Genomic DNA, 23,455 nt, shown 5'->3' with positions numbered 1-23,455 from the left:
ATGTAATTGAGGCTGCGTTCGGAGGCTTCTTCGATGGTGTAGCCCCTGTTTCGGCAGTGAACGTAATAGCTTTCTCGAAGCTCTTCTTCTTCTGGGTGTGTTTCCATAGTAAGGTGTATGCAGTCTTCAAGTAGAGGGTTGACAGTGGTACTACAGCCGTCAGGGGGAACGGTTCCAGTCAATGGAAGAATCGCAAAGGACCCGGAGGTCCGGGGTGGCTTGGCCTTTCAAGAGGTGAATGATGCAATGTGGGATGCAGCACTGTTAAACAATAGCACTTCGGCAAAGGCCCAAATACTCATTGTGATTTCACTGCACTTTTCTTCGTGTCTAAATGAGTGATATAGGCCAGCGAATGACTGCCAGCCACTTTTGCATGATCCTAGAGTGAGGAGTTGCACTGACCCAACACATGTCAGAAGCTGACCAGGCAGACAAAGGTTTAGGGGAAAAGAGATGAGTACCATTGTACTTCAACGAAGTTCGTCGCCTTCCAAACCCTGAAAGTAAGTCACCTATTGCCTGATAGCTTGTTCCTTGCCCTGGAGACGTCTCATGGTTTTAGCCTCAATATGCAGTCATAACTTATACGATACGTATTGATGGTCTCTTGCAATCGCTGTCTTGACATTCCTATGACAACATTTCATTCGATTACTATTCGCTCGATAGCGAGGGCGAGCTGCATAGCTGACTAACGGCAGCTCAGTAACGTGTCACAAGGTTCCCCGCACGATAACACTTCACAGCATCACGCTGATGAACACCACCGCTCACAGTGATGGAAAACTTTGACTGGAGCCGCTCGGATCTGAATCGGACACACTTCCATTCACTCGCGAACCTTCTTTCACTTCGCAATGGCGGCCAAGTCGAGCCTACTGTGAAATTCGACACTGAGCCTGAGCTAGATTTGGAGGTCAATGACGAAGAAGATTGGGAATCTCGTAGTGTCAACACTGCTTTGGCAAACCAGATATCTGAATCAGGTCATGGTAAACTCAAAAGGCGGTTTCTCGATGCTGTGGCTGGGTTCGCCGCGAACAAAAAGGGCGGCACAGCAGTTGCTTGCTCGGCTATGAAAGAGGCTGAGAATGACGTCGTCATCTGGCTCGCTCGCAACGACGGCTTCTCCAATGGCGATCGTCCTGCTTTCGAGAAATTAGGAGCAATACTAAGTTCTCTGTCCTACAACGGCGGTAAGTTCCGTGACACTGCCATATGCGCTCGCGCGCTAACTTAGGCTCGTGCTCATAGTCGAGGACTCCAAGGATCTCCTATGGGAACATATGGTTTCGTACCACAGTAGCCGGATCAAACAAGACTACATCTTTAAACTGGGGAAAAGCTTCAAAGCTTACGACGCTGAACAAACGCGACACGTTGCCAACACGACAGCAGATCGGTCAGTCGTCGATGCAGCGCTATCCGCCCTGCGTGACCTTCTCTTCAATAACCTGCCGAATGACTTAAGTACGTTTGATAAGCACACAAAGCTGATTGTGGCGTCATACGACCTGCGCCGGGAAGCTGCCGTTGAAGAGGCACTGAATAGCGGCGCGAGTTCGACTCCCAGGTCGAGGACATTGTGGAGCAGCATCTGCCTATTCTCCCGTGTTCGCGTGGCATACCGCACCTTCATCGAAATAGCCCAGACTCTGCCAAGTTTTGGCCACGTCAGATTTGTCCTTATTCCCCGTCCTGCTGTATCTCCAAAACCACCTCAACGACCGGCAACTTTAAAACAAACTTTGGGAATGCTCAAGTTGGACTTGAATCGCAACACAACGAAGGAAGTCCTGGGTAATGATTGGACCGTCAATAAGACTGAAGAGAAGTTCAAGAATCTGCAAAAGCAGAACCTCAACGTGCACGCTGAGGTGCAGATGCTGATAGCTTTGGCTGCGAATGAATCGGTGAAGTCGGATCTGTTCCCATATTTTGGGTGCAGCAAATTGAGCTGTTTCATGTGTAGTCGTTTCATACAGGCATATGGGCGATTTACTACGAGAGGGTGCCATGGCCATCTCTTCAAACCGTGGACGGTACCAAATGCAGATGGGCTATTGCCAGGACAGCCGGACCGCATAGCAAAAGCTCTCGTGTCAGTCCAAAAGGAGCTCAAGAAAAAGTTGAAGGAGTCGATTGAGACTCATATTCGACACGAACGAACTTCGGTAGTTGGCGGGAGTAGTATCGTGAGTGAGTGGCCAGAGAAGGCATCATCAAGAAAATCCCAGATCGACCAGTTGAGAGCGAAAAGCGTACACGACAGAGTTTTAGAAATCTTTCGAAGGTCAGTGATGCTGCGAATTCTTGGTGTCGCAAATTCCAGCTAGTATCAGACCTTTGACTAACCGTCACAGACGAGACGAGGACACTACCAGATCAACCCAGTATAGATACCCACTCTCTGACGAAGATAATATGGCCCGAGAGTGTGACGTATGCTGCAAGCGAACGACTCGAAGATGCGGTTTCTGCAACAAGGACTCTTTCTGCAGCGAACGCTGTGAGGATAAGATGCCTTCGCGGCATGTATTCAATTGCTCAAAACGCCCGCTCACGACAGCTGATTTCTTATGGAGATCATTAGCAGAAGACCTCATACCAGAGGAAGAAGAGGTTTTGGAGGATTTTGGGTTCAATAGTGTGAATTTTGGTCAAGGAAGATCATACCTTTTTGGTGTATATGCCGGTCTGTATCGGTCCGGCAGGTTCTCAGCGGAAGACTTCCATAACTGGCGTATCGGAGGTATCCTGACCGAAAAGATCAAAGAGTTCTTCTATAGCCTTCCGGAGGATTCCCGTGGAAGCTACTTTCCTTGGTTCTTGGAAAACCTCCCTCTCCTGGAGCGGCCCACGACCGAACAACAGGCGATGCAAAACCTTGTCGCAAGCATGTTTGCTAAAGCCAGACCGTACTTGGATATCGAAGATCGCAACAGAGCGCTTGATGAGTTGATGCCTGAAGCCAAGCGGGATAGCTTCACCTTGCTGGCTCAACTGTCTCACCAGATGTCGCCGAATCCGATCGAACAAAACTGGTACTCTTTTGGGTTCGTAACCTGTCGTGGAAAGAGTGAGGAGAACACACTCGTGCAAGTCTACCAGCTCCTCCTTCTTGAAGATGATGGGAGTTATTTTTACAAGTTCTACAACAGCCGAAGGGACCACAACTCACCTGTCGGGTTGACGCAGTTTTGGAAAGCGTACGAAGCGGGAACACTCATACAGCTTATGGATTCGAAAGGCCTCAAGAACTTTCGATCCAGATTGCCACTCTTGGAGGTCTTCCTGTCCGGTTCATGCTCCTCCGTATGGGATTTGAAATGGTTCCTTGACATCGAAGACCCAGTGAAGTACCCGCCCATTCCTTCGGTGAGCCTCGACTATGGTTTCGTCAACTGCAACACGTTAGAGGAGACCTACACGTTGATTGAAATTTACAAAAGGGTTTTGCAGACCGCGCATCTACTAGACCTTCAACATGCGTGTATAACAGGAACTTTGTGGCAGTTCGCAAGCAGTCGCATCCGGATGGAGGAGAAATGGAGGCCGTTGATGAAGAAAGTCTATTCATTGGAGACACCGACGGTGTCAGAGACAGGCGAGGATATGACACCAAAAGCAGAATCAGAGGAACATGGAGAACCCGTCGTCGTTTCGTCGTCGCTACTGTCGAGACTGTGGGGCTCGCTTTCAGTCGTCTGATCCAATCCCATATGCCGTAGTGCCTGTTACGAACTCTGTGCTTTAGTAACTATGCAGTGCAATGTACAGTGTCCAATTGTTGCCAGACCTTAGACTAGGCGTAATATTACATTGCTTGGAAAGAGAGCCTTCGCCTGGTTGCGTGTAGAGGCCTTATCCCATAGTGATGCATACATATGTTGTACATGCCCCAATTCCTCCTCACATAGGGACAGGCGTCAGATGGCCATCCTTGTCATACTTCGCCTTGAAGAACGTGTAGCTCAGTGTAACGGTCTCAATACCCTTCATGTTAATATCCTTTGTGAATTCGGGATCGATGTAGAAGAAGACGGGCATGTCCACCGTTTCCCCAGCATTTAGTCTCTGCTCTTCGAAGCAGAAACATTGGATCTTGCTGAAGTATGGGGCGACCTGTCCTGGTGTGACAGAATATGTAGCTACGCCAATGATATCTTCTGACGATTTGTTGGTCGCAGTGTAGAAAGCGAGGGCGGTCTCGCCGGGGAGGACTCGGACTTCGCGTTGTTGAGGAACGAACTTCCAGGGTAGGACGTCGGATACGGAGCCGTTGAATGTGATTCGGATACGGGGGTGGTGTTCGACGGGCTTTAGGCGCTCGGAGGGATCGACGGAAGTATCGCCGCCGTGGGCCGCTGACTTTATGGGCTGGCCTCCCCAACCAGTCTCCTGGCAGATCTGTAGAATTTGTGAGATTGGGTTCTTGTCGACAAGGTGATGATCTATGAGCATACCATCTTGTAAAACGGTACTGAGCCATAACTGAGCGCTGTGAAGCCTATTATCACACTGAAGACATAGTTCCTACACTATGATCAGCGATTGCGCTCTCCGTCACCAGAGACTTGCACATACATGACTGTGCGGTTCTTCATCTTATATTGCGCATGCATCTGGTCCATTCTTGGCACGGTGCCATGCTGCCGCGCGGGATTTGTGCTGTTCATCCATCTTCGTGCGGTCACTGCGAAATTGCGGGCGCGCGGTATCTTACTGAGCGAGCGAGAGCACGACAGGCAAGTCCAGGATCCCAGCGACCGTGAGGGAAGTTGTCGTAATGGCGATGCGGTAGACATGTTGTGTTGTAAGAGTCAACGAGCCAATGGAGGAAACCTCGGCGGAGTGATGAGCAATGGAAGTTCGCCGCGGGATTTAGCCCGATTGGGAACGCGTCTTGGAGCGCAAAAGTCGCGAGTGATTGCGGACGTCATCTTCGATACTTCCAGCACCACCATTCCTACTACACACATTCGTCTTCTCTTTCCCAAGGTTGAAGTCGCGATCCCCGCCAACAACCAGCGCAATGTCAGAAGTCCTCTGCGGCGTCTGCAGCGCAGAGCCCAAGAAATACAAGTGCCCGACTTGCGCGCTTCCATAGTTCGTTGCCATTTGGGATCTCTTCGATCTATAATACTGATCGCACACAGCTGCTCATTATCATGCTTCAAATCGCACAAAACAACACATCCTGACACCACGTCAGTCGCCCCAAAGCCAGCAGAACCAGCCCTCCCACAACCACCTCCTCCCGCCCCAGTACCGCGCTACCTAAAGCAGCGCACCGACTTCTCCGTATTAGCAACGAATCCGAAATTCCAAGAGCTACTCAAAACACACCCAACACTACTCCCGACACTCCAACGCGTATACGCCAAGACCATTAAACCAGATCCCGAAGCTGAGAGCCGGCGGCGCATGCTCGAGCGAAACGCCTCACGAGGAAGAGGCATGAGAGGAAGGGGCCGAGGAGCCTGGAGAGGTGGACGTGGAGGTTTCAATGGAGGGCAGGAGAAGAAGGAAGAGTACTGGACCCAGAAGAAGGGAGACAAGGACGCGATGGAGGCGTTGAAGAGCATAAGAGAAGGAGAGGGGAAAGAGGGAGAGAAAGACGCCATGGCCGAGTTCGTTGGGTTGGTAGAAGAGCTCTTTGGGCAACACGAGAAGGATGCGATGGAAGAGATCTGATGCTTGAGCAATGAACCCACGACATCGCGCCAAGCATTCAAGGGCTGATATCCAACGGCGAAAAGGGTCACTTGCTGACAGGCCACGACAAGTTGAGTGCGGGAGATACGGGCCCTTCGAACGGCTAGCCATGACATATTATACGTCGCCAGCTAGCTAGCACGTATACTTGATATCCAACTCCACCCTCGGCACACCCTCGAAATCCTCCGGAACCACATACGAAATATTGTAGAACAGGTGGTTCCTCAGCGCCCTTCCATACGTCACATTCTGCTTCACCAAACCCTCCGCTTCAACCTCAATGTCCACACACGGCAGATCCTCAAATCCCGTAATCCGTCTTCCGGTTCCCAGCGTCCAACTCGGCGGAACATTCGACAGCGCAAACGTGAAGATTTCGCTTCCCTCCTGCGTGCGGTTCGGGTAGCTAACAGAGAGATGATTCGGCGATGCGATAGCGTGTATCGAGGACGCAGACGGGTAAAGGGCAAAGAAGGTGTTAAGCGGATAAGGCTTGTGTTCCTTATCACCCGCCCAATGCACAATAGCAGGAACAAACTGATCCCCTCTGTTCACATCCTCATCCACCTGTTGCCCCCCAATCATCAACTCTTTGCTCAACCAACTCGACGCGATCCTCGGTTCACCTCCTTCCAGCTCATCCCAGACCGTTCGATTCAGCCACCTCGGCTTACCAATGAAGTCCCTCGTCGTAAACACCTCTTCCACATGCGCTGGAAAAAGCTCCTCTACATCCCCCAGGACAAGCGCCATAGCGGCCCCTTGCGCAACATCGAACAGTAAATCCCCCTCCATCTTCTTCGGCTGGCTCGTCCGCTCCCTGCCCCAAAGACCCCACAGTACCAAGGACAAAACGGATGAATGCTGCGTGATATCCCTCGTATACGCCCTATCATATGGCCCTACCACATTCCCCAGATACCCATTATGATGATCCGCCAAATCACCCATCATCCGCGGCAGGATATACTTCGCCGCCTTCGTCATGCTAGAGTTACCAACACCGTATTTGATCTGCGCACCCATGGCCCAGACATCGATCCCGTAGTACGTAGGCGCGTTATACTCGCTAACCGTCTCCGCGCCTTCTCGTTGGAATAACTGTAATATCTTTTTTCCTTGGTCTTCCGCGAAAGACGTGAAAGTTGAGTTGGATCGCCGTGTGCCGATGTATTCGCAGAGGAGAGCGCGCATCATAGCTGGATTCGTGTAGCCGATTGTTAGGTTGTCGTCGATTGTGGGGTAGGTGCCGTTGCGGCGCATACTGCCCACGGCGGCGACTTCGAGCGAGTCTTCGATGGAGGTTATGAGCGAGGGGGCGAGGAGGGAGGGGAATTCAGAGAGGATCTGGATTAGTTGTGTGCCGATGAAGTCGCGCCAGTTGGGGTCGTAGGTCGTCTTCGGGGGGGAGTGTATTAGCTTGGATGCCGAGGCTTGTGATGGTAGATGCCGGGCAACGTACGTATATCTTTGGTACGTATAAACCTGAATCGGGCGTTGGATCTGGTTCATCTGGGGATAACTTGTAGGTTCCGTACCATGGAGCGTCGAAATCTTCTGTCATTTGACATGCCAGTCTGTTCTCATCGTCAGTCTACAGCTTCTTTTCTTTCGACTCTTCTATGTTCGAATGATACGTACATATTCCTAATAGAAGCTTCTGCATGCTTCACATCGTCTCCCTGGTTTCTGTGCAACAATCCGGCTACGTACCACGCTGTGAAACGAACAGACCATGGTCCTTTGTCGGAGTATTGGATGAAGTTGTAGGATGCATCGTAGCGATTGTCTTGGATGTGCATGGACCAGTCGAAAAGATCTTGGGCATCTGATTGGGACTGTTAGTGAGAAGACATAGACGTTAATTAGAAAGCTTGATTGACGTACTTGAAGAAAGTACTGTGCTGCTACGTTTCGTTACTGCAGCACTTACACGCGTGGCAAGATACGCTACGACGAAGCTGAATGCCCTCATCTTAGACTATAGACGAACCCAATGCATTCAATAGCTTCATTGTCCTCATCACATTGTCGACTTAAATACCTTCCCAGATTCCTGCACGCCTGAGCCGGATAATTGCACCCGCAATCAAAAACCTCCGCATCGTGAGCGGCGATCTACCCCAGACTTCAAGTATTCGGCGCAGTGCCCGCCGAAGAGTAGCCTTGTGTGTTCTAGTGAAGCTTGGAGTGCTTGGTAGGATCAGGTAGTTGCATGTGTAGTGTCACTTCTCGTTGCCGCTAATGACGCACCGGGAAATTCTCCCGGATATATTCCTCTGGGCGTCAATACTTCCGGTGCTACTAGAAATGAAGTCTTGGAACTGGTATTTGACTCTTGGAAAAGGTATATTGAGGCAGAACAACGCGTATCGCGGATGGGAATGTGGTATCGTAGAATCAACAGTAGGTTACGTTGTGAAATATTCCATCTCTTTCCTCAATCTTACTTTTCTTACGAACAAGAACTTATACCGTCTCGATATACCTTCTGACTTCCCAATCAGTCACGGCTTCATCCCACAGCCTAATCTCATGTTGCCTGGTGCCGCCAAAGTGGTCCACAAACTGATCGCCAAATACCTCTCTCGCGACACTTTCTTTCCTCATAAACCGCTCTGTGGCCTCCTTCAGGCTCTTGGCTAGGCGCTCGCCCTTATCCGCCTCTCCGCCAACATCTTCGCCCTTGCCTAGAGGCGGTATGCTAATCTCCATCTTCTTCTCGATACCTCGCCAGCCAAGAGCTAGAATGGCAGCAAGGACGAAGTGTGGGTTTGTGTCTGCGCCTGGCACACGCACTTCGAAGCGTGTTGCCTTACCAGAAGAGGTGGGAGGAGAAATAAGACGGATGGACGCGGCGCGATGTTCAAGACCCCATGATACAGTAACAGGTGCCCAGAAATTCTCTACTAGCCGTTTGTAGCTGTTGACATTGGGTGCGAGAATAGGCATGATGTCGGGGAGACCGTCGATCAAACCCGCGAGGAAATGCCGACCAAGGTCCGAAAGGTACGCGATGTCTGAGTATGGCGCATTCTTGTCCTCTTCGCCTCGGTAGAAGAGGTTCTTGTTTTCTTTGTCCACGATTGAGACGTGCATGTGGCCGCTGTTTCCTGGGAGACCCTCGCGCGGCTTTGCCATGAAGCACGGTGTTATGCCGTACTTGGATCCGAGTGACTTGACGACAAGTTTGAAGAGCGACGCTTTGTCAGCCATTTGCTGGATCTCGCCGAATTCGAGAGCCTATGCTGTGTCAGTCTGCTTTGCCCGAGCCCCCGAGTTGATACACCCACCGCTTCAAAGACACCCGGGCCGGACTCTGTATGCCATCCTTCGATTCCGCAGCCAAACTGGGCGCATGTGTTGAAGATGCCGTAGTAGTACTCTTGGTTGTGAACCGGCCGAGTGATGCTGTATCCGAACATGCCTTCGGTAAGACTCGGGAGCGAGTTGACGGGGTTGTCGCGCAAGAAGGCGGCGGTGCTCGACGTGTTCCTCTCCGAGCCATCGTGACTCTGGGGCGCGCGGAATTGGTAGAACTCATACTCGGCTACACAGTAACACATCAGCTTCATTGACGACGCGCAGCACCCGCTCTTCAACTGGCGTTGGACTCACCACCAGCCATAGCGCCATATCCATTCTCCTTCAGCTTGTCGACGGCGCGCTTCAACAGACTTCTTGGGCATGCGCTGAGGGTGCCCTTGGTGTCCGGGTCGTGGAAACTGATGAGGAAGAAGGGCACGTTGTCCTCCCACGGTATCCTCCGGAAGGAGGTCAGGTCGGGTATGGCGAGCAAGTCGCGGTAGCCGTTCTCCTTGTTGGAGATGGCCAGTTCCTTGAAGTATGTCTGGTCGTGCATGTCCCATCCGAAGATGACAGAGCAGAAACCGAAGCCCTCGTTGGCTATGCTGAGGAACTTTTTCTTGGCCATGAGCTTTCCGCGCAGGACGCCGTCGACATCGATGCCCGCGACCTTGACTGCAAGGTCATTTTTGAGGAGTTCGGGCAGTTGCTCGGCCGTCAGCTTGGAGGCATCGAATTCGGCGGCCATGGTGAGGATGAAGGGGGCGGGCAGATGTAGCTGTTGAAGCTTACGCTGTATGGGTGAAAGGAGCGTCGTGTCGTGGGTACGAGATATCGCGTCGCAATCAGGTTTGCGCGGATAGAGAGTTTAAGGGCCCAAGGCGTTTGGGATGCGATAGGCGGGACAGCTGGGGTGGGCCAATGAGGGGTTATCGGGATGCGGGCTGCGATGCATCCAACGACATCATAGCCTGGCCTTGCATGCGCGTACAGGCTATATCTTGCATAGTCACGCGTATGTGTGCTATCTCTCTCCTACGCGACACCTCGACACCCTCCCAATGCGACAACATGAATCCCTATGCGACAACGTGATGATGCGCCGGCATACAAGAGACGGGCGAACACGCACGTCATCCATCATGGCGGGGTAGTGGCCATACTTCATCAGCCCTGACGCGTGACGGCGTTTGGCGCATCCATGCCGTGTAGGACAGTTGTTAATTCGAGGCTGCTATCGTGCCTTCGCCCACCGCTCCTTCGTCGTGTGCCCAAAGATGACAGCCGCCAACGCGATAGCCCGCCCTTATCGTAGTCTATCAATGCAATGGGCCGATTTCGGGACCCTTGATGTTTGAATGACTTGTGAGCTGTCCGAGACTACCCGTCCGTCATCTCCATCTCCTCGCACTCTCCATTCCGACGACGCTCCTCATACGCCAGCCCGCACTGCAAAGTCCGATTCATAGGTGAGTGTGGAGACTGGTACTGTTTGCGCCTTTGGCAAACCTTCCCCATTCACAGGCCCGTGTGCTGTTCTCATGACGCTCCCTCTAGCAAAATATTAGTCATATCTCACAGCTTCCACAAAACTTTGCCTCACCCTTCATATCCATTAACCGCATTGCAGCACCTTCACTACACTTCTATCAGCACAATAACCAGACCAAACATTCAACATGGGTCGTCTTGAAGGCAAGAACTGCATCATCACTGGAGGCGCTGGGTAAGCACCGATCCCGCACGTACCACGACACATTTCCTACCAGCATTTCTTTTGCAGCCATCTACCCTTTTGACCATGTTTCGTTACTGGCTTCAACGCCGATGTGTTCATTTTTCAACGCGGGGAGCAGCACGCACAGAATCATACCGCATACCGCAACTTCCTACTGACGATCACTAGCGGTATCGGTCTCGAGACTGCCATTCTTTTTGCTCGGGAAGGCGCCAATGTCCTCCTCTCTGATATTTCAGGCCCAGCCCTGGAGAAGGCTTCGGCCAAGCTGAAAGAGATAGTCCCAGAGGCCAAGAAGGTCGAGACGAAGATTACCGATGTTTCCAAGGAGGCCGACGTACAGGCTATGGTTGAGCACGTGGACTCATGGGGTGGTCTGGATGTACTGTTCAACAACGCAGGCATTATGCACTCAGACGACGATGACGCTGTCAACACACCCGAGAAAATCTGGGACCTGACACAAGCCATCAACGTCAAGGGTGTCTGGTTCGGCTGCAAGCACGCAGTCAACAGCTTCAGAAAGAACGGCAAGAAGAAGACCAGTGTCATCAACACCGCCAGCGTTGTCGCATTAGTCGGTAGCGCAACACCTCAGCTCGCATACACCGCCAGCAAGGGTGCCGTACTGGCCATGACACGCGAGTTGGCTATGGTTCACGCACGTGAGGGCTTCAGGTTCAACGCGCTATGCCCAGCACCGTTGAAGTAGGTTCACTCCCAACCATTTGCTACTTGTGATATACTGACAGTAACAGCACACCACTCCTGCAAGATTGGCTTGGTGACGACCAGGCTAAGCGTCACCGTCGCGAAGTCCACTTCCCCACGGGTCGTTTCGGTGAGGCCATCGAGCAGGCGCAGGGTGTCCTCTTCCTTGCCAGCGATGAGAGCAGCTTCGTCAACGGCACCGATTTCGTCATCGATGGTGGCATGACCAGGTGTTACACCACGCCTGACGGACCACCTACTGAGGCGCCCAAGAACAACGCAAAGTAAGTGCGGGTTCAAGGGTTAAGTTGTTGGAGGATCAGAAGAGCACAAAGGCCCATGGACAGGAAACCGTGGCTATGAAGGATGTATGATATATGAGATCAAATCTTATGACGAGCAATACCATCAGTGAACATCTACCTTTGTTGCTGACCGTGGTCTACCTTAGCGCGAGTTGTCCATGATTGCGGATGTCACCACAACAGAAGAGCCTTAGACCTGATGAAGTCAAGAACGTGACTTACGCAGCTGTCACATAGGCTTATGGATGGCAGTTCACAGAAAAGCGCCCTGAGTGGCTACGGGACGTCTTCCACTGCAATCAACACTTCTTCCAAATTGCCTGACAGCGTAAGTAGGAAGCTCTACGCAATTCGCTCGGGAATGTCTGACCGAGCATGAGTATGGGAATTGGAAATGGGGTTGAGGAGTGATTCGTCCGGTGAAGTATGCCCTCGACGCCTGCAGTAGTTTCAGATGACCACGCGTCTTAGCGCATCCGTGTTGGGATGGCGTTTCAGGGTCCAGGCGGCCAGGATCGGACTTTCTTGGACCACGCGCCATCTGGTCAGACCGTCATCGGCAACATGGACCGCATTACCGCACGCGCTGACAACGACTTCAATGTCGCCTTGTATGGCGCACTCTGGATAGCCGCACTCTCTTTCATCTGGATTACTTGTCGTGCTGATCCCGAGGAGCCTGTCAAGTATGAAGTCGACACACCTGAGCAGGCTCGCAAAGGATGGAAGGGCCAGGTGCTTGAGAAGCCGCAGTTGAAGGTGCACATGTACTCCCCAGGTTTCGGTTTCGGTGACTGACTTCAGCAGGTACCGGGCTCTTCCCTGATCCAATGCTACGCTCCCGCGACTGGTGAAGCCCTCGGGCGCATCAACCCCTCCACAGCCGACGGCATCGACCGCGCAATCGCCAAAGCCAAGGCAGCCCAGGTACAATGGGCTCAGACAAGCTTCCTCAGGCGGCGAAAGGTGCTGCGCACTATGCTCAAGTTCATCCTGGAGAACCAAGAAGAGATTGCGCGGGTCGCATGTCTGGACTCTGGCAAGACCATGGTAGACGCGAGCCTGGGCGAGATTCTGGTGACGGTGGAGAAGCTGAGGTGGACGATTAAACATGGCGAAAAGAGCCTGAAGGCTGAGAAGAGAGACACCAACTTCCTCATGATGTACAAGTGGAATAAGGTTGTTTATGAGCCGCTGGGCGTCGTTGCGGCTTGCGTGAGCTGGAAGTAAGTATCAAACGTCACTCGATTAAATTATTGCGGCTAACAATACTACAGCTACCCCTTCCACAATCTCATAAGCCCCGTAATAGCCTCCATCTTCGCCGGTAATGCCATCATCGTCAAAGGCTCGGAAGCGACTGCCTGGTCCTCGTCATACTTCGCTTCAATTGCTACTCGCGCCCTTGAAGCATGCGGTCATTCGCCCGACATCGTTCAGTCTGTCGTCTGCTGGCCTGACGTCGCCGATCATCTTACTTCGCATCCGTCGATATCACACATAACCTTTATTGGATCGCGACCGGTAGCACACCATGTTTGCGCATCGGCGGCGAAGGCACTGACACCAGTGTGCGTAGAATTGGGCGGCAAAGACCCGGCGATAGTACTGGATGACCTGTCCAACAGCGACTTCAAGCGCGTTGCCAGTATCCTCATGAGGGGCACATTCCAGTCTGCAGGCCAGAACTGTATCGGCATCGAGCGCGTAATCGCCCTACCCAAAGTCTACGACCGCTTCATCGAGTACCTCACACCCAAGATACAGGCACTCCGTCCAGGCTCCATTCTCAACAACACCTCAGACACACCCATCGACATCGGCGCATCGATTTCCGACGCGAGTTACACGAAGCTCGAAGAGCTCATCCAAGATGCCGTCAATAACGGCGCCCGCCTACTAGCAGGTGGAAAACGCTACACCCATCCCGATCACCCCCAAGGTCACTACTTCACACCTACCTTCATCGCCGACGTAACACCAACCATGAAGATCGCACAAACCGAACTCTTCGCCCCCGTCTTCCTCCTCATGCGCGCCGAGTCTGTCACAGACGCCATCACAATCGCGAACAGCACCACGTACGCCCTCGGCTCCTCCGTCTTCGGCACCTCGACCCGCGACCTCGAACTCGTCGTCCGCTCCCTACAAGCCGGCATGGTTGCCGTCAACGACTTTGCAGTCTACTACATGGTTCAGATGCCGTTTGGCGGTACAAAGGGTAGTGGCTATGGGCGCTTTGCCGGGAAAGAAGGACTGAGGAGTCTGTGTAATCAGAAGAGTATTACGAGGGATCGGTGGGCTTGGGCGGGGATCAAGACGGCGATTCCGCCGCCTATGGATATTCCGCTTAGGGGAGAGGGAGCGGGAGAGAAGGCGTGGAAGATGGCGGAGGGGATTGTTTGGTTGGGGTATGGGGATTTGAGGGGGAAGGTTAGGGGGTTGAGGGGTGTGTTGGGGGTGTAGAAGATGGAATACACTTATACGCTGTATAGGTAGATTACATATACGCGTAAATCGATATAATCATCTTCAGATCGAAGTTTTGTACACTTCCTTTGTCTTTGTGCCTGTGTGCAAGTCTGGCGATTGGTTCAGAGGTTTGCTTTTCGTAATCGATCCAGGGTACTGGTCACCACGTCATGATGGCTGTGAGATCAGCTCCTCACTTCCGTATTTTGATCTCCGCACACTCCCCATCGACAGTGCAAACGATAGTTCCGACGGGATAACCCGGCCAGTGGTGCCATTTCTGTCCATCGTATTGGTTGGAGTTGTTCTTTGCCGCGTGAGCAACTTCCTCACACATCACCGTGATGGCTACCAAAGACGTAGTAATCGGGACTTCGATCTGTTAGTCTCTGACTTCATAGATTCGTAGGGAGGGGTCGAGTTTTACCACCATAGAGTTGTGCGAGAGCGAGAGGGATCTGGCAGAACGCTTCCAGAAGTAGAGAACCAGAGTTCATCTTCGTGTTTTCAAGGTTGTTGTAGGTAGCATGCGAAGCTTTGGATTGTCAAATGGGAGGTCGCTGAGGCGATAAGATCTACATTTTGTTGGTGGCTTTTGAAGAAGCTGCGGTCAGTGAGATGTGAGTGGTGAGTGGTGAAAGTGAACCGGATGGAGAACACAGCACAAGGCTCTTACGATGATTTTGGAATAGACTTCACTTGCACAATTAAGCGACTCCTAGCAGCCTAGGTACAAAGGTAATAACGTTTATCTCTAGTCTAGTCTTAGAGCTCGTTACACCAAAGAGATGTATAGCTGTATTGAGGAAGACTAATCTAACACAGCATTATAGGACAGAGCAAATAAAGACTATGACCTGTTCACTTTCTCTCTCCTGCTCACTCAAGTGACAGCTTCACCCAGCCACTTTCTGGCCCTTGAATCCTGGTGCGCCCGTATCCGGCCTTTGACTGACCGCCCAGCTGCTTTAAATAATTCTGGGTACTTGGTTAGCAAAGAGGCCGTTATACAAAGCGCTCTACGGTGATTTACTCACCTGCGACAATAATTCCCACATCGGGCGCGATCGCGAGTGCCACAAAGGGGGCTAAGGGAACGAGCATGCAGATATCGAGCATAGTCATCCTTTCACCGGTCTTGTGGACGTTTTCGTCGGTGTGGCGTTCATTGTAGACCTCGCTGTTAGCTGTGGGGTCGAAGGCGTTGCCGTCGCCGTCGCCAGAGTTGTTAGAGGTCATGAGGAGGCGCTGTGATTGAGATGTAGGAAATCTAGGTATTGGGGTGGAAGGTTGGTAGGTCAAGACGATGGGAGTTTTATGAGTCGGTATTGAAATGTTCACGAGCGGTGAGGTATAAGTGGTGAGTAGTAGATGATGAAGGTAACTAGGATCATGACCGTAGAGATAGCGCCGGTGATGTGTTTAAAGCGAGGTTCAGTTTGGAGAAAGAGCTACCATTCATTACTCTTCCAATCCACCTTCCCATTCGTGACAGATCCATCCTTCCGCTCGCATCTTCGTGTCAACTGACTTCCTCTTCAGACCTTGTACCTATTTCTGAACAGATACGGTAGCATGAAGTCGAGATCGTAGTCCTTGCTATTCCAAAGGTTCTCGTGCTTTTCGACCATACATTTGATCTCCTCGAGCACAATGTCCCGATAATTGTACGTCGTATCTAATCGCTTTGACCAAGCTCTCAACTCTTTTGCGCCTGTTTCGCTAGGTCTCTGCGACAACCATGCAGCGCGGTGATCGAACTTGGCGATCAAGTACCCTACTCTGACTGTTAGCTCGTTCTAAAGGGACGTTACTGCGGGCAACTTACATGATGAGCCGACAACAGGATACACGTAAAGCGACAGATTGAGATCAGACTTAGCGAACACAGATGGCAGTTCGCTTAGTTTTGGAAGCTTGTAGTTTAACTTCCTGTAGTGCCGATACTTCAGTGTTACGTCGAGGTTTGATCGCTTGCTGAGCTTTTGTGCGAGTGTTTCCATGTCTTTCATGATGCATTCTCTGTCGCGAGTAGTTGCGCATACGACGAGCCGGCAAAGGTTTGGCGGTAAGAGGTTATCTTCGACATGAGAGTAGTGCACCTCGAGCTCTTTTAGAGCAGTGAAGTCCGCCAGTACCATATCTTTAGTTGAAGGGCTCTTGGGGGCGTGCCAGCAGCACGTTTTGAGGGTGGACAGCGTGCTCGCGTGCTCATATAACTGCTGGAGTAAATGCAAATGATCAGCTGCCGCCCAATTGTCGCAATCGCTATGTCGTAGGACACGCAGTGACTTGCAAGCAGATACAGCTTGTGCAATGGTCGTCAATGGGACCGCGCACCTTTCAAAGTCAAGTACTTCGATCGGTGACGAATGGATCGCAGCTTCCATATTTTTAGTAGCCATGTGGAATCCACCTCCACCACTCAGAATCAGCGTCTTGAGTACCGGTAGCTGGAACAGCGGGGCAATACACTGCCATGATGTGGTCCGAAGGGTGATCTCTAACGTGGATAAATCATTGGTCCATTGCGGCAGTGGAGAGCCTGCTGCTAGAATGCCTCGAATGGGTTCGAGATAGATAGGGAGTTTAAATGAGTTCCCTTTCTTTATGGGGTTCGGAGGATGCAGAGCACGAATAGAGTGTATCTTGGGTTCCAAGCTCAGTAACAGAGCAATGGCCAGGTCCGGTCCATACGAAAAATAATCGTAAGCGAGGTGAGGATGATTTTCGTGAAGCCGATGAGCCCAGCTCTCTTTGTCCAATTTCCGGAGGCATTTCCGCACTTGCTTGTGGGTTAAATTGATAGAACCCTGAATAGTAACCTCGCGAAGATGCTCAGCTAACTCAGGCTCCCGCACCGCGGTTCTGAAGTACTGTCGAACTTGCATGCTGTCGCCTCCATTTTGGCTGAAGGAACCGTACAGGGCTGGTACTACGCGCTGACCGATATTTTTGTTGACGAGGGTTAGTTGGTAGAGAGCCCCTTGCGGTAGGTAACTGCAGACGCTTGACAGGATCTCTTGTGGCAGAGACTGGAGAGGCGAGATGCTTTCCTTGGGAGCTTGACTATCCATGATCGTTTACGTTGAGGAGAACGGTTGGTGAAGATCAAGTTGTTCCCATGCGATGTTTTCGCTCGGATTTTTGACTGGAGAAATTGTCCATGCGAAACTTTAGATCCCTTCGTGGCGTAACTGGACGTGCGTTGAACGACCATATTTCAGAGGCGGCAAATGCTCCTGTGTATTTCACTGTGATCTCCGCGGTCTGAGCCATAGCAGCTCTCAAATTTTTCCTGGTGAATCGATTCGGGAGTTCTGGAGGCCTTCATGGGTTCCTCAATTGAGCAATTCCGGCGTGGCATGTAGCAAATGAGTGGAATAAACCACAACGTGACGTCAAGTCAGTCAGTACCCGTCGCAAAGGTAGTTTCTGAGCATTGGCCATCTTCCGAAGCAGTTTTTGACAACGGACTTGTATGCGTTGTGATCCTCTTAGCCTTCCTGAGTTGTTTCGTTGCGCCCACTGGAAACCGCTTCTTTCCGCCACAAATAAGACAAGTAATGACGAGTACATCTGCCCAAGGCTTCTTACCGCCTTTGCTGGGATTTTCAATATTTTGAGTAAGAGTGCGTCCAGGAACAAGGACTGTATTACAACTTTTGCACATGGAGCGCTTCAAGTCGACAGCCAGCCGTAGCTGACCTTTCCGTGATACCTGTTGAAGATCGGATCCGAGTTCGAGTGCCAACGGCGAAGGTCGCTGGGTCTCGATCGATCGATCATCTTTGTCTCGTGCGACACAAGCTGCGACGTCCTCTTGCGTAGCCGTTTGCAGCGTCAGATATGTGGCTGCTTGGTAGAGAAAAGTCGAGCGGGCGTGCAGATGCTTGTTCGGGATGCCCTTCGTCTTTGGTGCTTTGACCTTGCTCATGATGCGCCGCTGTATTGTCGTCTGGCCTGCTACGTAAATTACGGTTTCACAGATAGATGATAGAAGGTCAGAGGATTTGCAGTGGTGGGTCGTGATTCAGAGCAGTCCGCTTGCGGCCTAGCGCGCGCCCAGCAAGGCGCCCCGAGCTTTTTACCTCGACATCAGCGCGGCGACCGCTCTTGTCCACCGCCCACCACGAACCTCTCAAGCCACAGCAACCTCGTCGAATTCGCGTTATCGTGAAATCGCGAAACAACTGCTGATCTCTTCTACTCGTAGCTCTTAGTATAATACCTCGCCCCGGTATCGTCGCGACTCCACTTTGTTTGGCAGCCTTACTTGCGACACGCGCAATCACCGACTCTACACACCACACACACTCCTACACGGACACATAATCCATCATGTCTCACGAGGAAGATCTCATCGACTACTCCGACGAGGAGATCCAGACGACTGATGCGCCCGCCAACGGCAGCGCAGCTGCAACCAAGGGCGGCGTCACCGCCGGTGATGCTGCAGGCGACAAGAAGGGCAGCTACGTCGGCATCCACTCGACCGGTTTCCGCGACTTCTTGCTCAAGGACGAGCTCGTACGAGCAATCACGGACTGTGGCTTCGAACATCCTTCCGAGGGTTAGTCTAATAATTCCCCTCAGCCTTATCCACCTACAAGCGTCTGTCCATCTACGAAACGAGCACTATCTGTAATGCGGCCTGGTCTGTCTATATTCGAGCAAAGTGGCGAGGGACCGAGTGCCTTCCGCTACCCACGAGCGTCGACGCGCACTGCATTTCGCAGGCGCACCGGTATATGCATCGAGAAGCCAGTGGTGCCTATTGGCTCACTACCGTGGTCCCGAAGGACTGGTTTCAGAGGAGGAGTGCATGTTGCGGGTGTATAGGAGGAGGTACACCATTGAGCGTATGGGGAGGATAGACAGACTGGCACGCGCGCTAGATGGAAAACCTCGGCTACACAAGATGGACGGACGCTTCGCTTCCCACGCTTCGTTTCGACCGTTTTAAAGACCATTCTGACATAACGTGTGCCCTACAGTCCAGCAAGTTACCATTCCACAGGCCATCCTAGGAAACGATGTCCTCTGCCAGGCCAAGTCCGGTCTCGGAAAGACCGCCGTCTTCGTTCTCGCAACCCTCCAGCAGATGGACGAGAAGCCCGAACCCGGTACCGCCACTATCCTGGTCATGTGCCACACTCGCGAGTTGGCCTACCAGATTCGCAACGAGTACAACCGCTTCGCCAAGTTCTTGCCTGACGTCAAGGTTGGTGTCTTCTACGGAGGAACTCCCGTTCAGAAGGACATCGAGCTCCTTAGCAACAAGGACACCCACCCTCACATCATCGTCGGTACTCCCGGTCGTATCAACGCCCTCGTCCGCGATAGGCATCTCCGCCTTGCCAACCTGAAGCACTTCGTCCTCGATGAGTGTGACAAGATGTTGGACCAGCCCGGTTAGTACAAACCATCTGTCTTGACCGACTTCCGCTAACAGTTGACAGACATGCGCAACGACGTTCAAGCCATCTTCCGCGCTACACCCCAGCACAAGCAGGTGATGATGTTCTCCGCCACCCTCAACAAGGAGGTGCGCGTTGTCTGCAAGAAGTTCATGCAGAACCCGCTCGAGATCTACGTCGATGACGAGAAGAAGTTGACGCTTCACGGTCTCCAGCAGTACTACATGAAGCTTGACGAGAAGGAGAAGAACCGGAAGCTTAACGACCTTCTCGACAGCTTGGAGTTCAACCAGGTCATCATCTTCGTTCGCTCGACTCTGCGCTGCTCTGAGCTCGACAAGCTTCTCCGCGAGTGCAACTTCCCCAGCACTGCTGTCCACTCTGGCATCAGCCAAGAAGAGCGGTATGTACTCAAATGTACCCCACTTGCTAGCTCAAAACTAATTCTTTTCTAGTATCAAGCGCTACAAAGAGTTCAAGGAGTTCCAGACCCGTATCTGTGTCTCCACCGACATCTTCGGTCGTGGTATCGACGTCGAGCGCATCAACGTGGCCATCAACTACGACATGCCCGACAAGGCCGATGCCTACCTCCACCGCGTCGGTCGTGCCGGTCGTTTCGGAACCAAGGGTCTCAGTATCTCGTTTGTGAGCAGCCCAGACGACGAGGCTGTCCTCAAGTCGATCGAGGAGCGCTTCCAGGTCGAGCTTCCTGAGTTCCCCGAGGATGGTATCAACTCGTCCACCTACATGGACAACTAAAATCCGCCCGGACGGAGTGACGGAAAAGGTGCAGGAGAGGGTTCTTTCTTTTGGACAAAAGTCACGATTGACCTTCGGTGCAATGAACACGTAAGCAACGGCGCAAGGTGGTTCTTAAGTTGGTGAAGGCTGTTCTGAATTCCAGTCTTCAAGAGTTATTATCTCACTATGAGAGGAACCAAAGAAATTGATATGCGAATCTTCTGTCCACAATGACTTCTTTTGCGCAAATGTGATCTCAACGTTCCGACGCTCTAGACAACGAGCACGAGCATGACACTGTACCTCGTTTCTTTTTCTCCTACCCGCATTGCTTTGGCTGAGCACGACATCTTCTCGGCTAGGGCAATCGCAAAAGCAGGCCCAACACGCCCTGCTTCCGAAGAGTGCCGCGTGCTAAAGAAGAATGGAAAGGACATCGGAGTCCGAAGCTCTGTCTCTCTCAGCGTAATCCTAATTATAGGCTCATTAGTGCTCGAGCGTGGAGGCTAGAAGAGGGCTTTTCCCGTCTTGCTTCTTCCTCAACCACGGCCACTGCCGCAGTAAGCGACCATCGTCGCTTCAGGGTCTGTAGATCAGTTGTCTGGAAAGGGTATATGTGCATTTTGGTAGAGAAAAGTACAGATGGCTTGGGGATGGTTTACCGAACGCGTGGGACGGGAGTCTGGTGTACATGAAGGTTGCTTTCATGGTGTTACCGAGGGCTGAGACGTGTTTGTGTAGGGAAAGGCTGCTAGATACATGTTTGCTTGCTCTCGAGGTTGTGCGGGGAGTTTATATGTGGTTTCACTATGCGATAGACGTTCAGCCTACTCTGAGCGGTATCGAAAAGCTGTGGAGTTGCGTGTCAATGTTCCATCTGGAACCGACCAGCCAGAACACCATACAGCAAACGCGACTACAAATTCTAGCAATGGCTTGGTTTCGGAAACGGCATGATCCTACCATGAGCTTGAAGGCTTCGGTATTTCGTGTTGTGCCTACTAGACTCATGCAATCCTCTTTAAAAACTTGTAAAATAGTCGGCCAATCTTGTAGCGAGGATGATAGAGTCGCTGCAACAGAGACTGTGCTTTACGAATGTAGATCAGCAAACAGCTTCTCTTCTCTAGATCGCGGGCCCCGAGCCGCATATCAGCTATAAGCAAGCCCCCAGTCTATATGTTCACGGGGAACATGTACCGATCTACGAGCCGATACATTACCAGAACATGACATAAGATTCGCTCTCCACTTGGTGTATACTACGTCTGGCTATACTATGGGTATCGCATAGATTACTCATATCCGATATGAGCACAGTTGTTGGTGCGGCAGGTCAGCGGAGAAAAGTTGGCGGGATGCCTGCGGGTTCCATATGCGCTCTCACGGGCAAGGGCTGCTACCAAAGCTCATCTCGCTTCTGCAACTCCCGTTCGAGCATCAACGGCGTGTCCGTACTTGCATATCACATCAATAAGATTTGATAGACGTCGAAATATGGTTGCGGAGCATAGAGCACGGCTGCGACAGGTTCCGAGCAAGCGATCAGAGTCGCGGGTGCCCCTAAACGAGACGATTGGTGAGTTGAAGATCATCGGTATTTTGTCAACATCAGGGACTATTGGTCTCTCTTTAGCCGACAGACAGAAGTTGGTAAAGTTGGTAGGCGGTGTATGCGGGAGACAGAGGTTTGGAGGGGCCTGCCGCGTATCGCGACCACCATCCATAAGGTCGGGCTCAACATAAGGCGATGATCACCGCGTTGCTATTTCGATATTTCTATTGCGGAAATTCGTGATGTGAAGATCGACAGCGGCGACCCAGTCCCTTGTTCGGCAGCCGCGCACATTGCCGGGCCGCAGTGGCGCCACATGTCAGGAACAAGAGCAGAGTGACTCGCGTGGCGGGGCGGCGCTCAGGAGCACGAGCGAGGATCTCGGAAGCGGTTAGTGAGGTTGAAATGAGACATGGGTAGCGAAATGTCAGAAGGCTAAAGCCACATAGTTTGTGATTCGATAAGAGGTAAAGAGATGCAGAGTCGTGTTTCAATAATGCAGTGACTATCGCGAGACGTCTGTCGAATCGATTTGCTGATAATGCGGCGAGCCGTGTCGCCCCTTTGCAGATGAGCTTCAGGGAGCGTGTAAAGTGATGGGCAGAGGGGAAGGGATCTATTTTGAGATGATGTTCCGAAAGCGGTTGCCTCACCGCATATGATAGGGTTTTGCATTATAGGCAGGCTTGCAAATCGCAATCGTCATTTCCCATACATGTTCGATCGCATTCATGTGGCGTCTCAACTGTAGTGTTAGCGCGTATGATTGCTGTGTTAGCGGTTGAAACATCTAGGCTGTCCCGCTCCCCGTGTATACGACGCGTGTTATGGAACATGCTGAGCGACCGTTGGCCGGAACGCGTGCATCCTAGCTGGACGCGTTTTCCACGTCCGTCGTCTGCTAGTAGTTCGACTGCTTCCAACGCGGCGGGAGGATACGAATACGGGATCCCCTGCCCCGGGCGCAGGGAACATCAAAGGCGCGATTGCTTAGCTAGGTTAAGGCGTTAAGCTTTTCAACGTTGACGGACGAAATGGAGTGGTTGTAATTCCCGCCTTCTGGCGCCCGCTGTCAGAGTCACCGGCATCGCGCGGCAACTTCTGTATGTAAGACGTACCACGGTGTGAAAGGAGACCGTGGGCGAGTCCAAAGAATGGGCTAAGTAAGTGAAGGCTAGCGTTGATGTGCTACGTAACGGAAGTAGAAGGAGCGACCACCGAGCGAGTGCAACTAGCTGTGTTAGAGTCGCCTGCGGCCAAGGCAGAGATGAGATGGGCGAGGAAGGAGCGGTCGCGTCTGAAGCGAGATCTCGATCGCAGTGGGTCGGGAGTCGACAGCGCGAGGGCGATGGCTTCGGTTCCAGATAAACTCGCACAGTTTGATTGTGTGAAGCTGTTGAAGCTCAGTTGTGCGGGTAGGAGTACACGGAGTAGGCGAAGGAAGCAGTGATCATGGACAGTGATTCGCGCATGTCTTGGC

At 52.0% G+C, this 23,455-nt stretch overlaps 8 protein-coding genes across 8 annotated transcripts; 5 read left to right on the top strand and 3 right to left on the bottom strand.

Annotated features, from left to right (window-relative positions):
- Positions 1-781: 781 nt before the first annotated feature.
- J4E78_006341 (uncharacterized protein) lies at positions 782-3,714 on the top strand (the record flags this gene model as incomplete). The annotated part of the gene is made up of 4 exons (XM_049366953.1): positions 782-1,199; positions 1,258-1,473; positions 2,367-2,445; positions 2,589-3,714. 4 exons carry the CDS (start codon positions 782-784, stop codon positions 3,712-3,714), a joined length of 1,839 nt encoding a protein of 612 aa, XP_049221659.1.
- A 201-nt stretch (positions 3,715-3,915) lies between these two features.
- Positions 3,916-4,637, bottom strand: J4E78_006340 (uncharacterized protein; the record flags this gene model as incomplete). The annotated part of the gene is made up of 3 exons (XM_049366952.1): positions 3,916-4,413; positions 4,470-4,539; positions 4,591-4,637. The coding sequence occupies 3 exons, from the start codon at positions 4,635-4,637 to the stop codon at positions 3,916-3,918; spliced, it is 615 nt and encodes a 204-aa protein (XP_049221658.1).
- A 401-nt stretch (positions 4,638-5,038) lies between these two features.
- J4E78_006339 (uncharacterized protein) lies at positions 5,039-5,700 on the top strand (the record flags this gene model as incomplete). The annotated part of the gene is made up of 2 exons (XM_049366951.1): positions 5,039-5,112; positions 5,163-5,700. 2 exons carry the CDS (start codon positions 5,039-5,041, stop codon positions 5,698-5,700), a joined length of 612 nt encoding a protein of 203 aa, XP_049221657.1.
- Positions 5,701-5,856: 156 nt separating this feature from the next.
- On the bottom strand, positions 5,857-7,829 carry J4E78_006338 (uncharacterized protein; the record flags this gene model as incomplete). The annotated part of the gene is made up of 4 exons (XM_049366950.1): positions 5,857-7,122; positions 7,455-7,562; positions 7,658-7,685; positions 7,822-7,829. 4 exons carry the CDS (start codon positions 7,827-7,829, stop codon positions 5,857-5,859), a joined length of 1,410 nt encoding a protein of 469 aa, XP_049221656.1.
- A 364-nt stretch (positions 7,830-8,193) lies between these two features.
- On the bottom strand, positions 8,194-9,778 carry J4E78_006337 (uncharacterized protein; the record flags this gene model as incomplete). The annotated part of the gene is made up of 3 exons (XM_049366949.1): positions 8,194-8,967; positions 9,018-9,274; positions 9,343-9,778. The coding sequence occupies 3 exons, from the start codon at positions 9,776-9,778 to the stop codon at positions 8,194-8,196; spliced, it is 1,467 nt and encodes a 488-aa protein (XP_049221655.1).
- A 931-nt stretch (positions 9,779-10,709) lies between these two features.
- On the top strand, positions 10,710-11,767 carry J4E78_006336 (uncharacterized protein; the record flags this gene model as incomplete). Its single annotated transcript, XM_049366948.1, has 3 exons — positions 10,710-10,756; positions 10,937-11,476; positions 11,527-11,767. The coding sequence occupies 3 exons, from the start codon at positions 10,710-10,712 to the stop codon at positions 11,765-11,767; spliced, it is 828 nt and encodes a 275-aa protein (XP_049221654.1).
- A 392-nt stretch (positions 11,768-12,159) lies between these two features.
- J4E78_006335 (uncharacterized protein) lies at positions 12,160-14,250 on the top strand (the record flags this gene model as incomplete). The annotated part of the gene is made up of 4 exons (XM_049366947.1): positions 12,160-12,163; positions 12,290-12,543; positions 12,592-13,010; positions 13,062-14,250. 4 exons carry the CDS (start codon positions 12,160-12,162, stop codon positions 14,248-14,250), a joined length of 1,866 nt encoding a protein of 621 aa, XP_049221653.1.
- Positions 14,251-18,597: 4,347 nt separating this feature from the next.
- Positions 18,598-20,438, top strand: SUB2 (Suppressor of the cold-sensitive snRNP biogenesis mutant brr1-1; the record flags this gene model as incomplete). Its single annotated transcript, XM_049366946.1, has 4 exons — positions 18,598-18,829; positions 19,254-19,670; positions 19,719-20,079; positions 20,132-20,438. The coding sequence occupies 4 exons, from the start codon at positions 18,598-18,600 to the stop codon at positions 20,436-20,438; spliced, it is 1,317 nt and encodes a 438-aa protein (XP_049221652.1).
- Between the last annotated feature and the right edge of the window lie 3,017 nt (positions 20,439-23,455).

The sequence above is a fragment of the Alternaria triticimaculans genome, assembly GCF_023758025.1.
Source record: "Alternaria triticimaculans strain BMP 0046 chromosome Unknown scaffold_8, whole genome shotgun sequence".
In the NCBI taxonomy this organism is placed as follows: domain Eukaryota; kingdom Fungi; phylum Ascomycota; class Dothideomycetes; order Pleosporales; family Pleosporaceae; genus Alternaria; species Alternaria triticimaculans.
The sequence above is the reverse complement of the archived record's forward strand: the minus strand, read 5'-3'. Positions and strand labels throughout refer to the sequence as shown.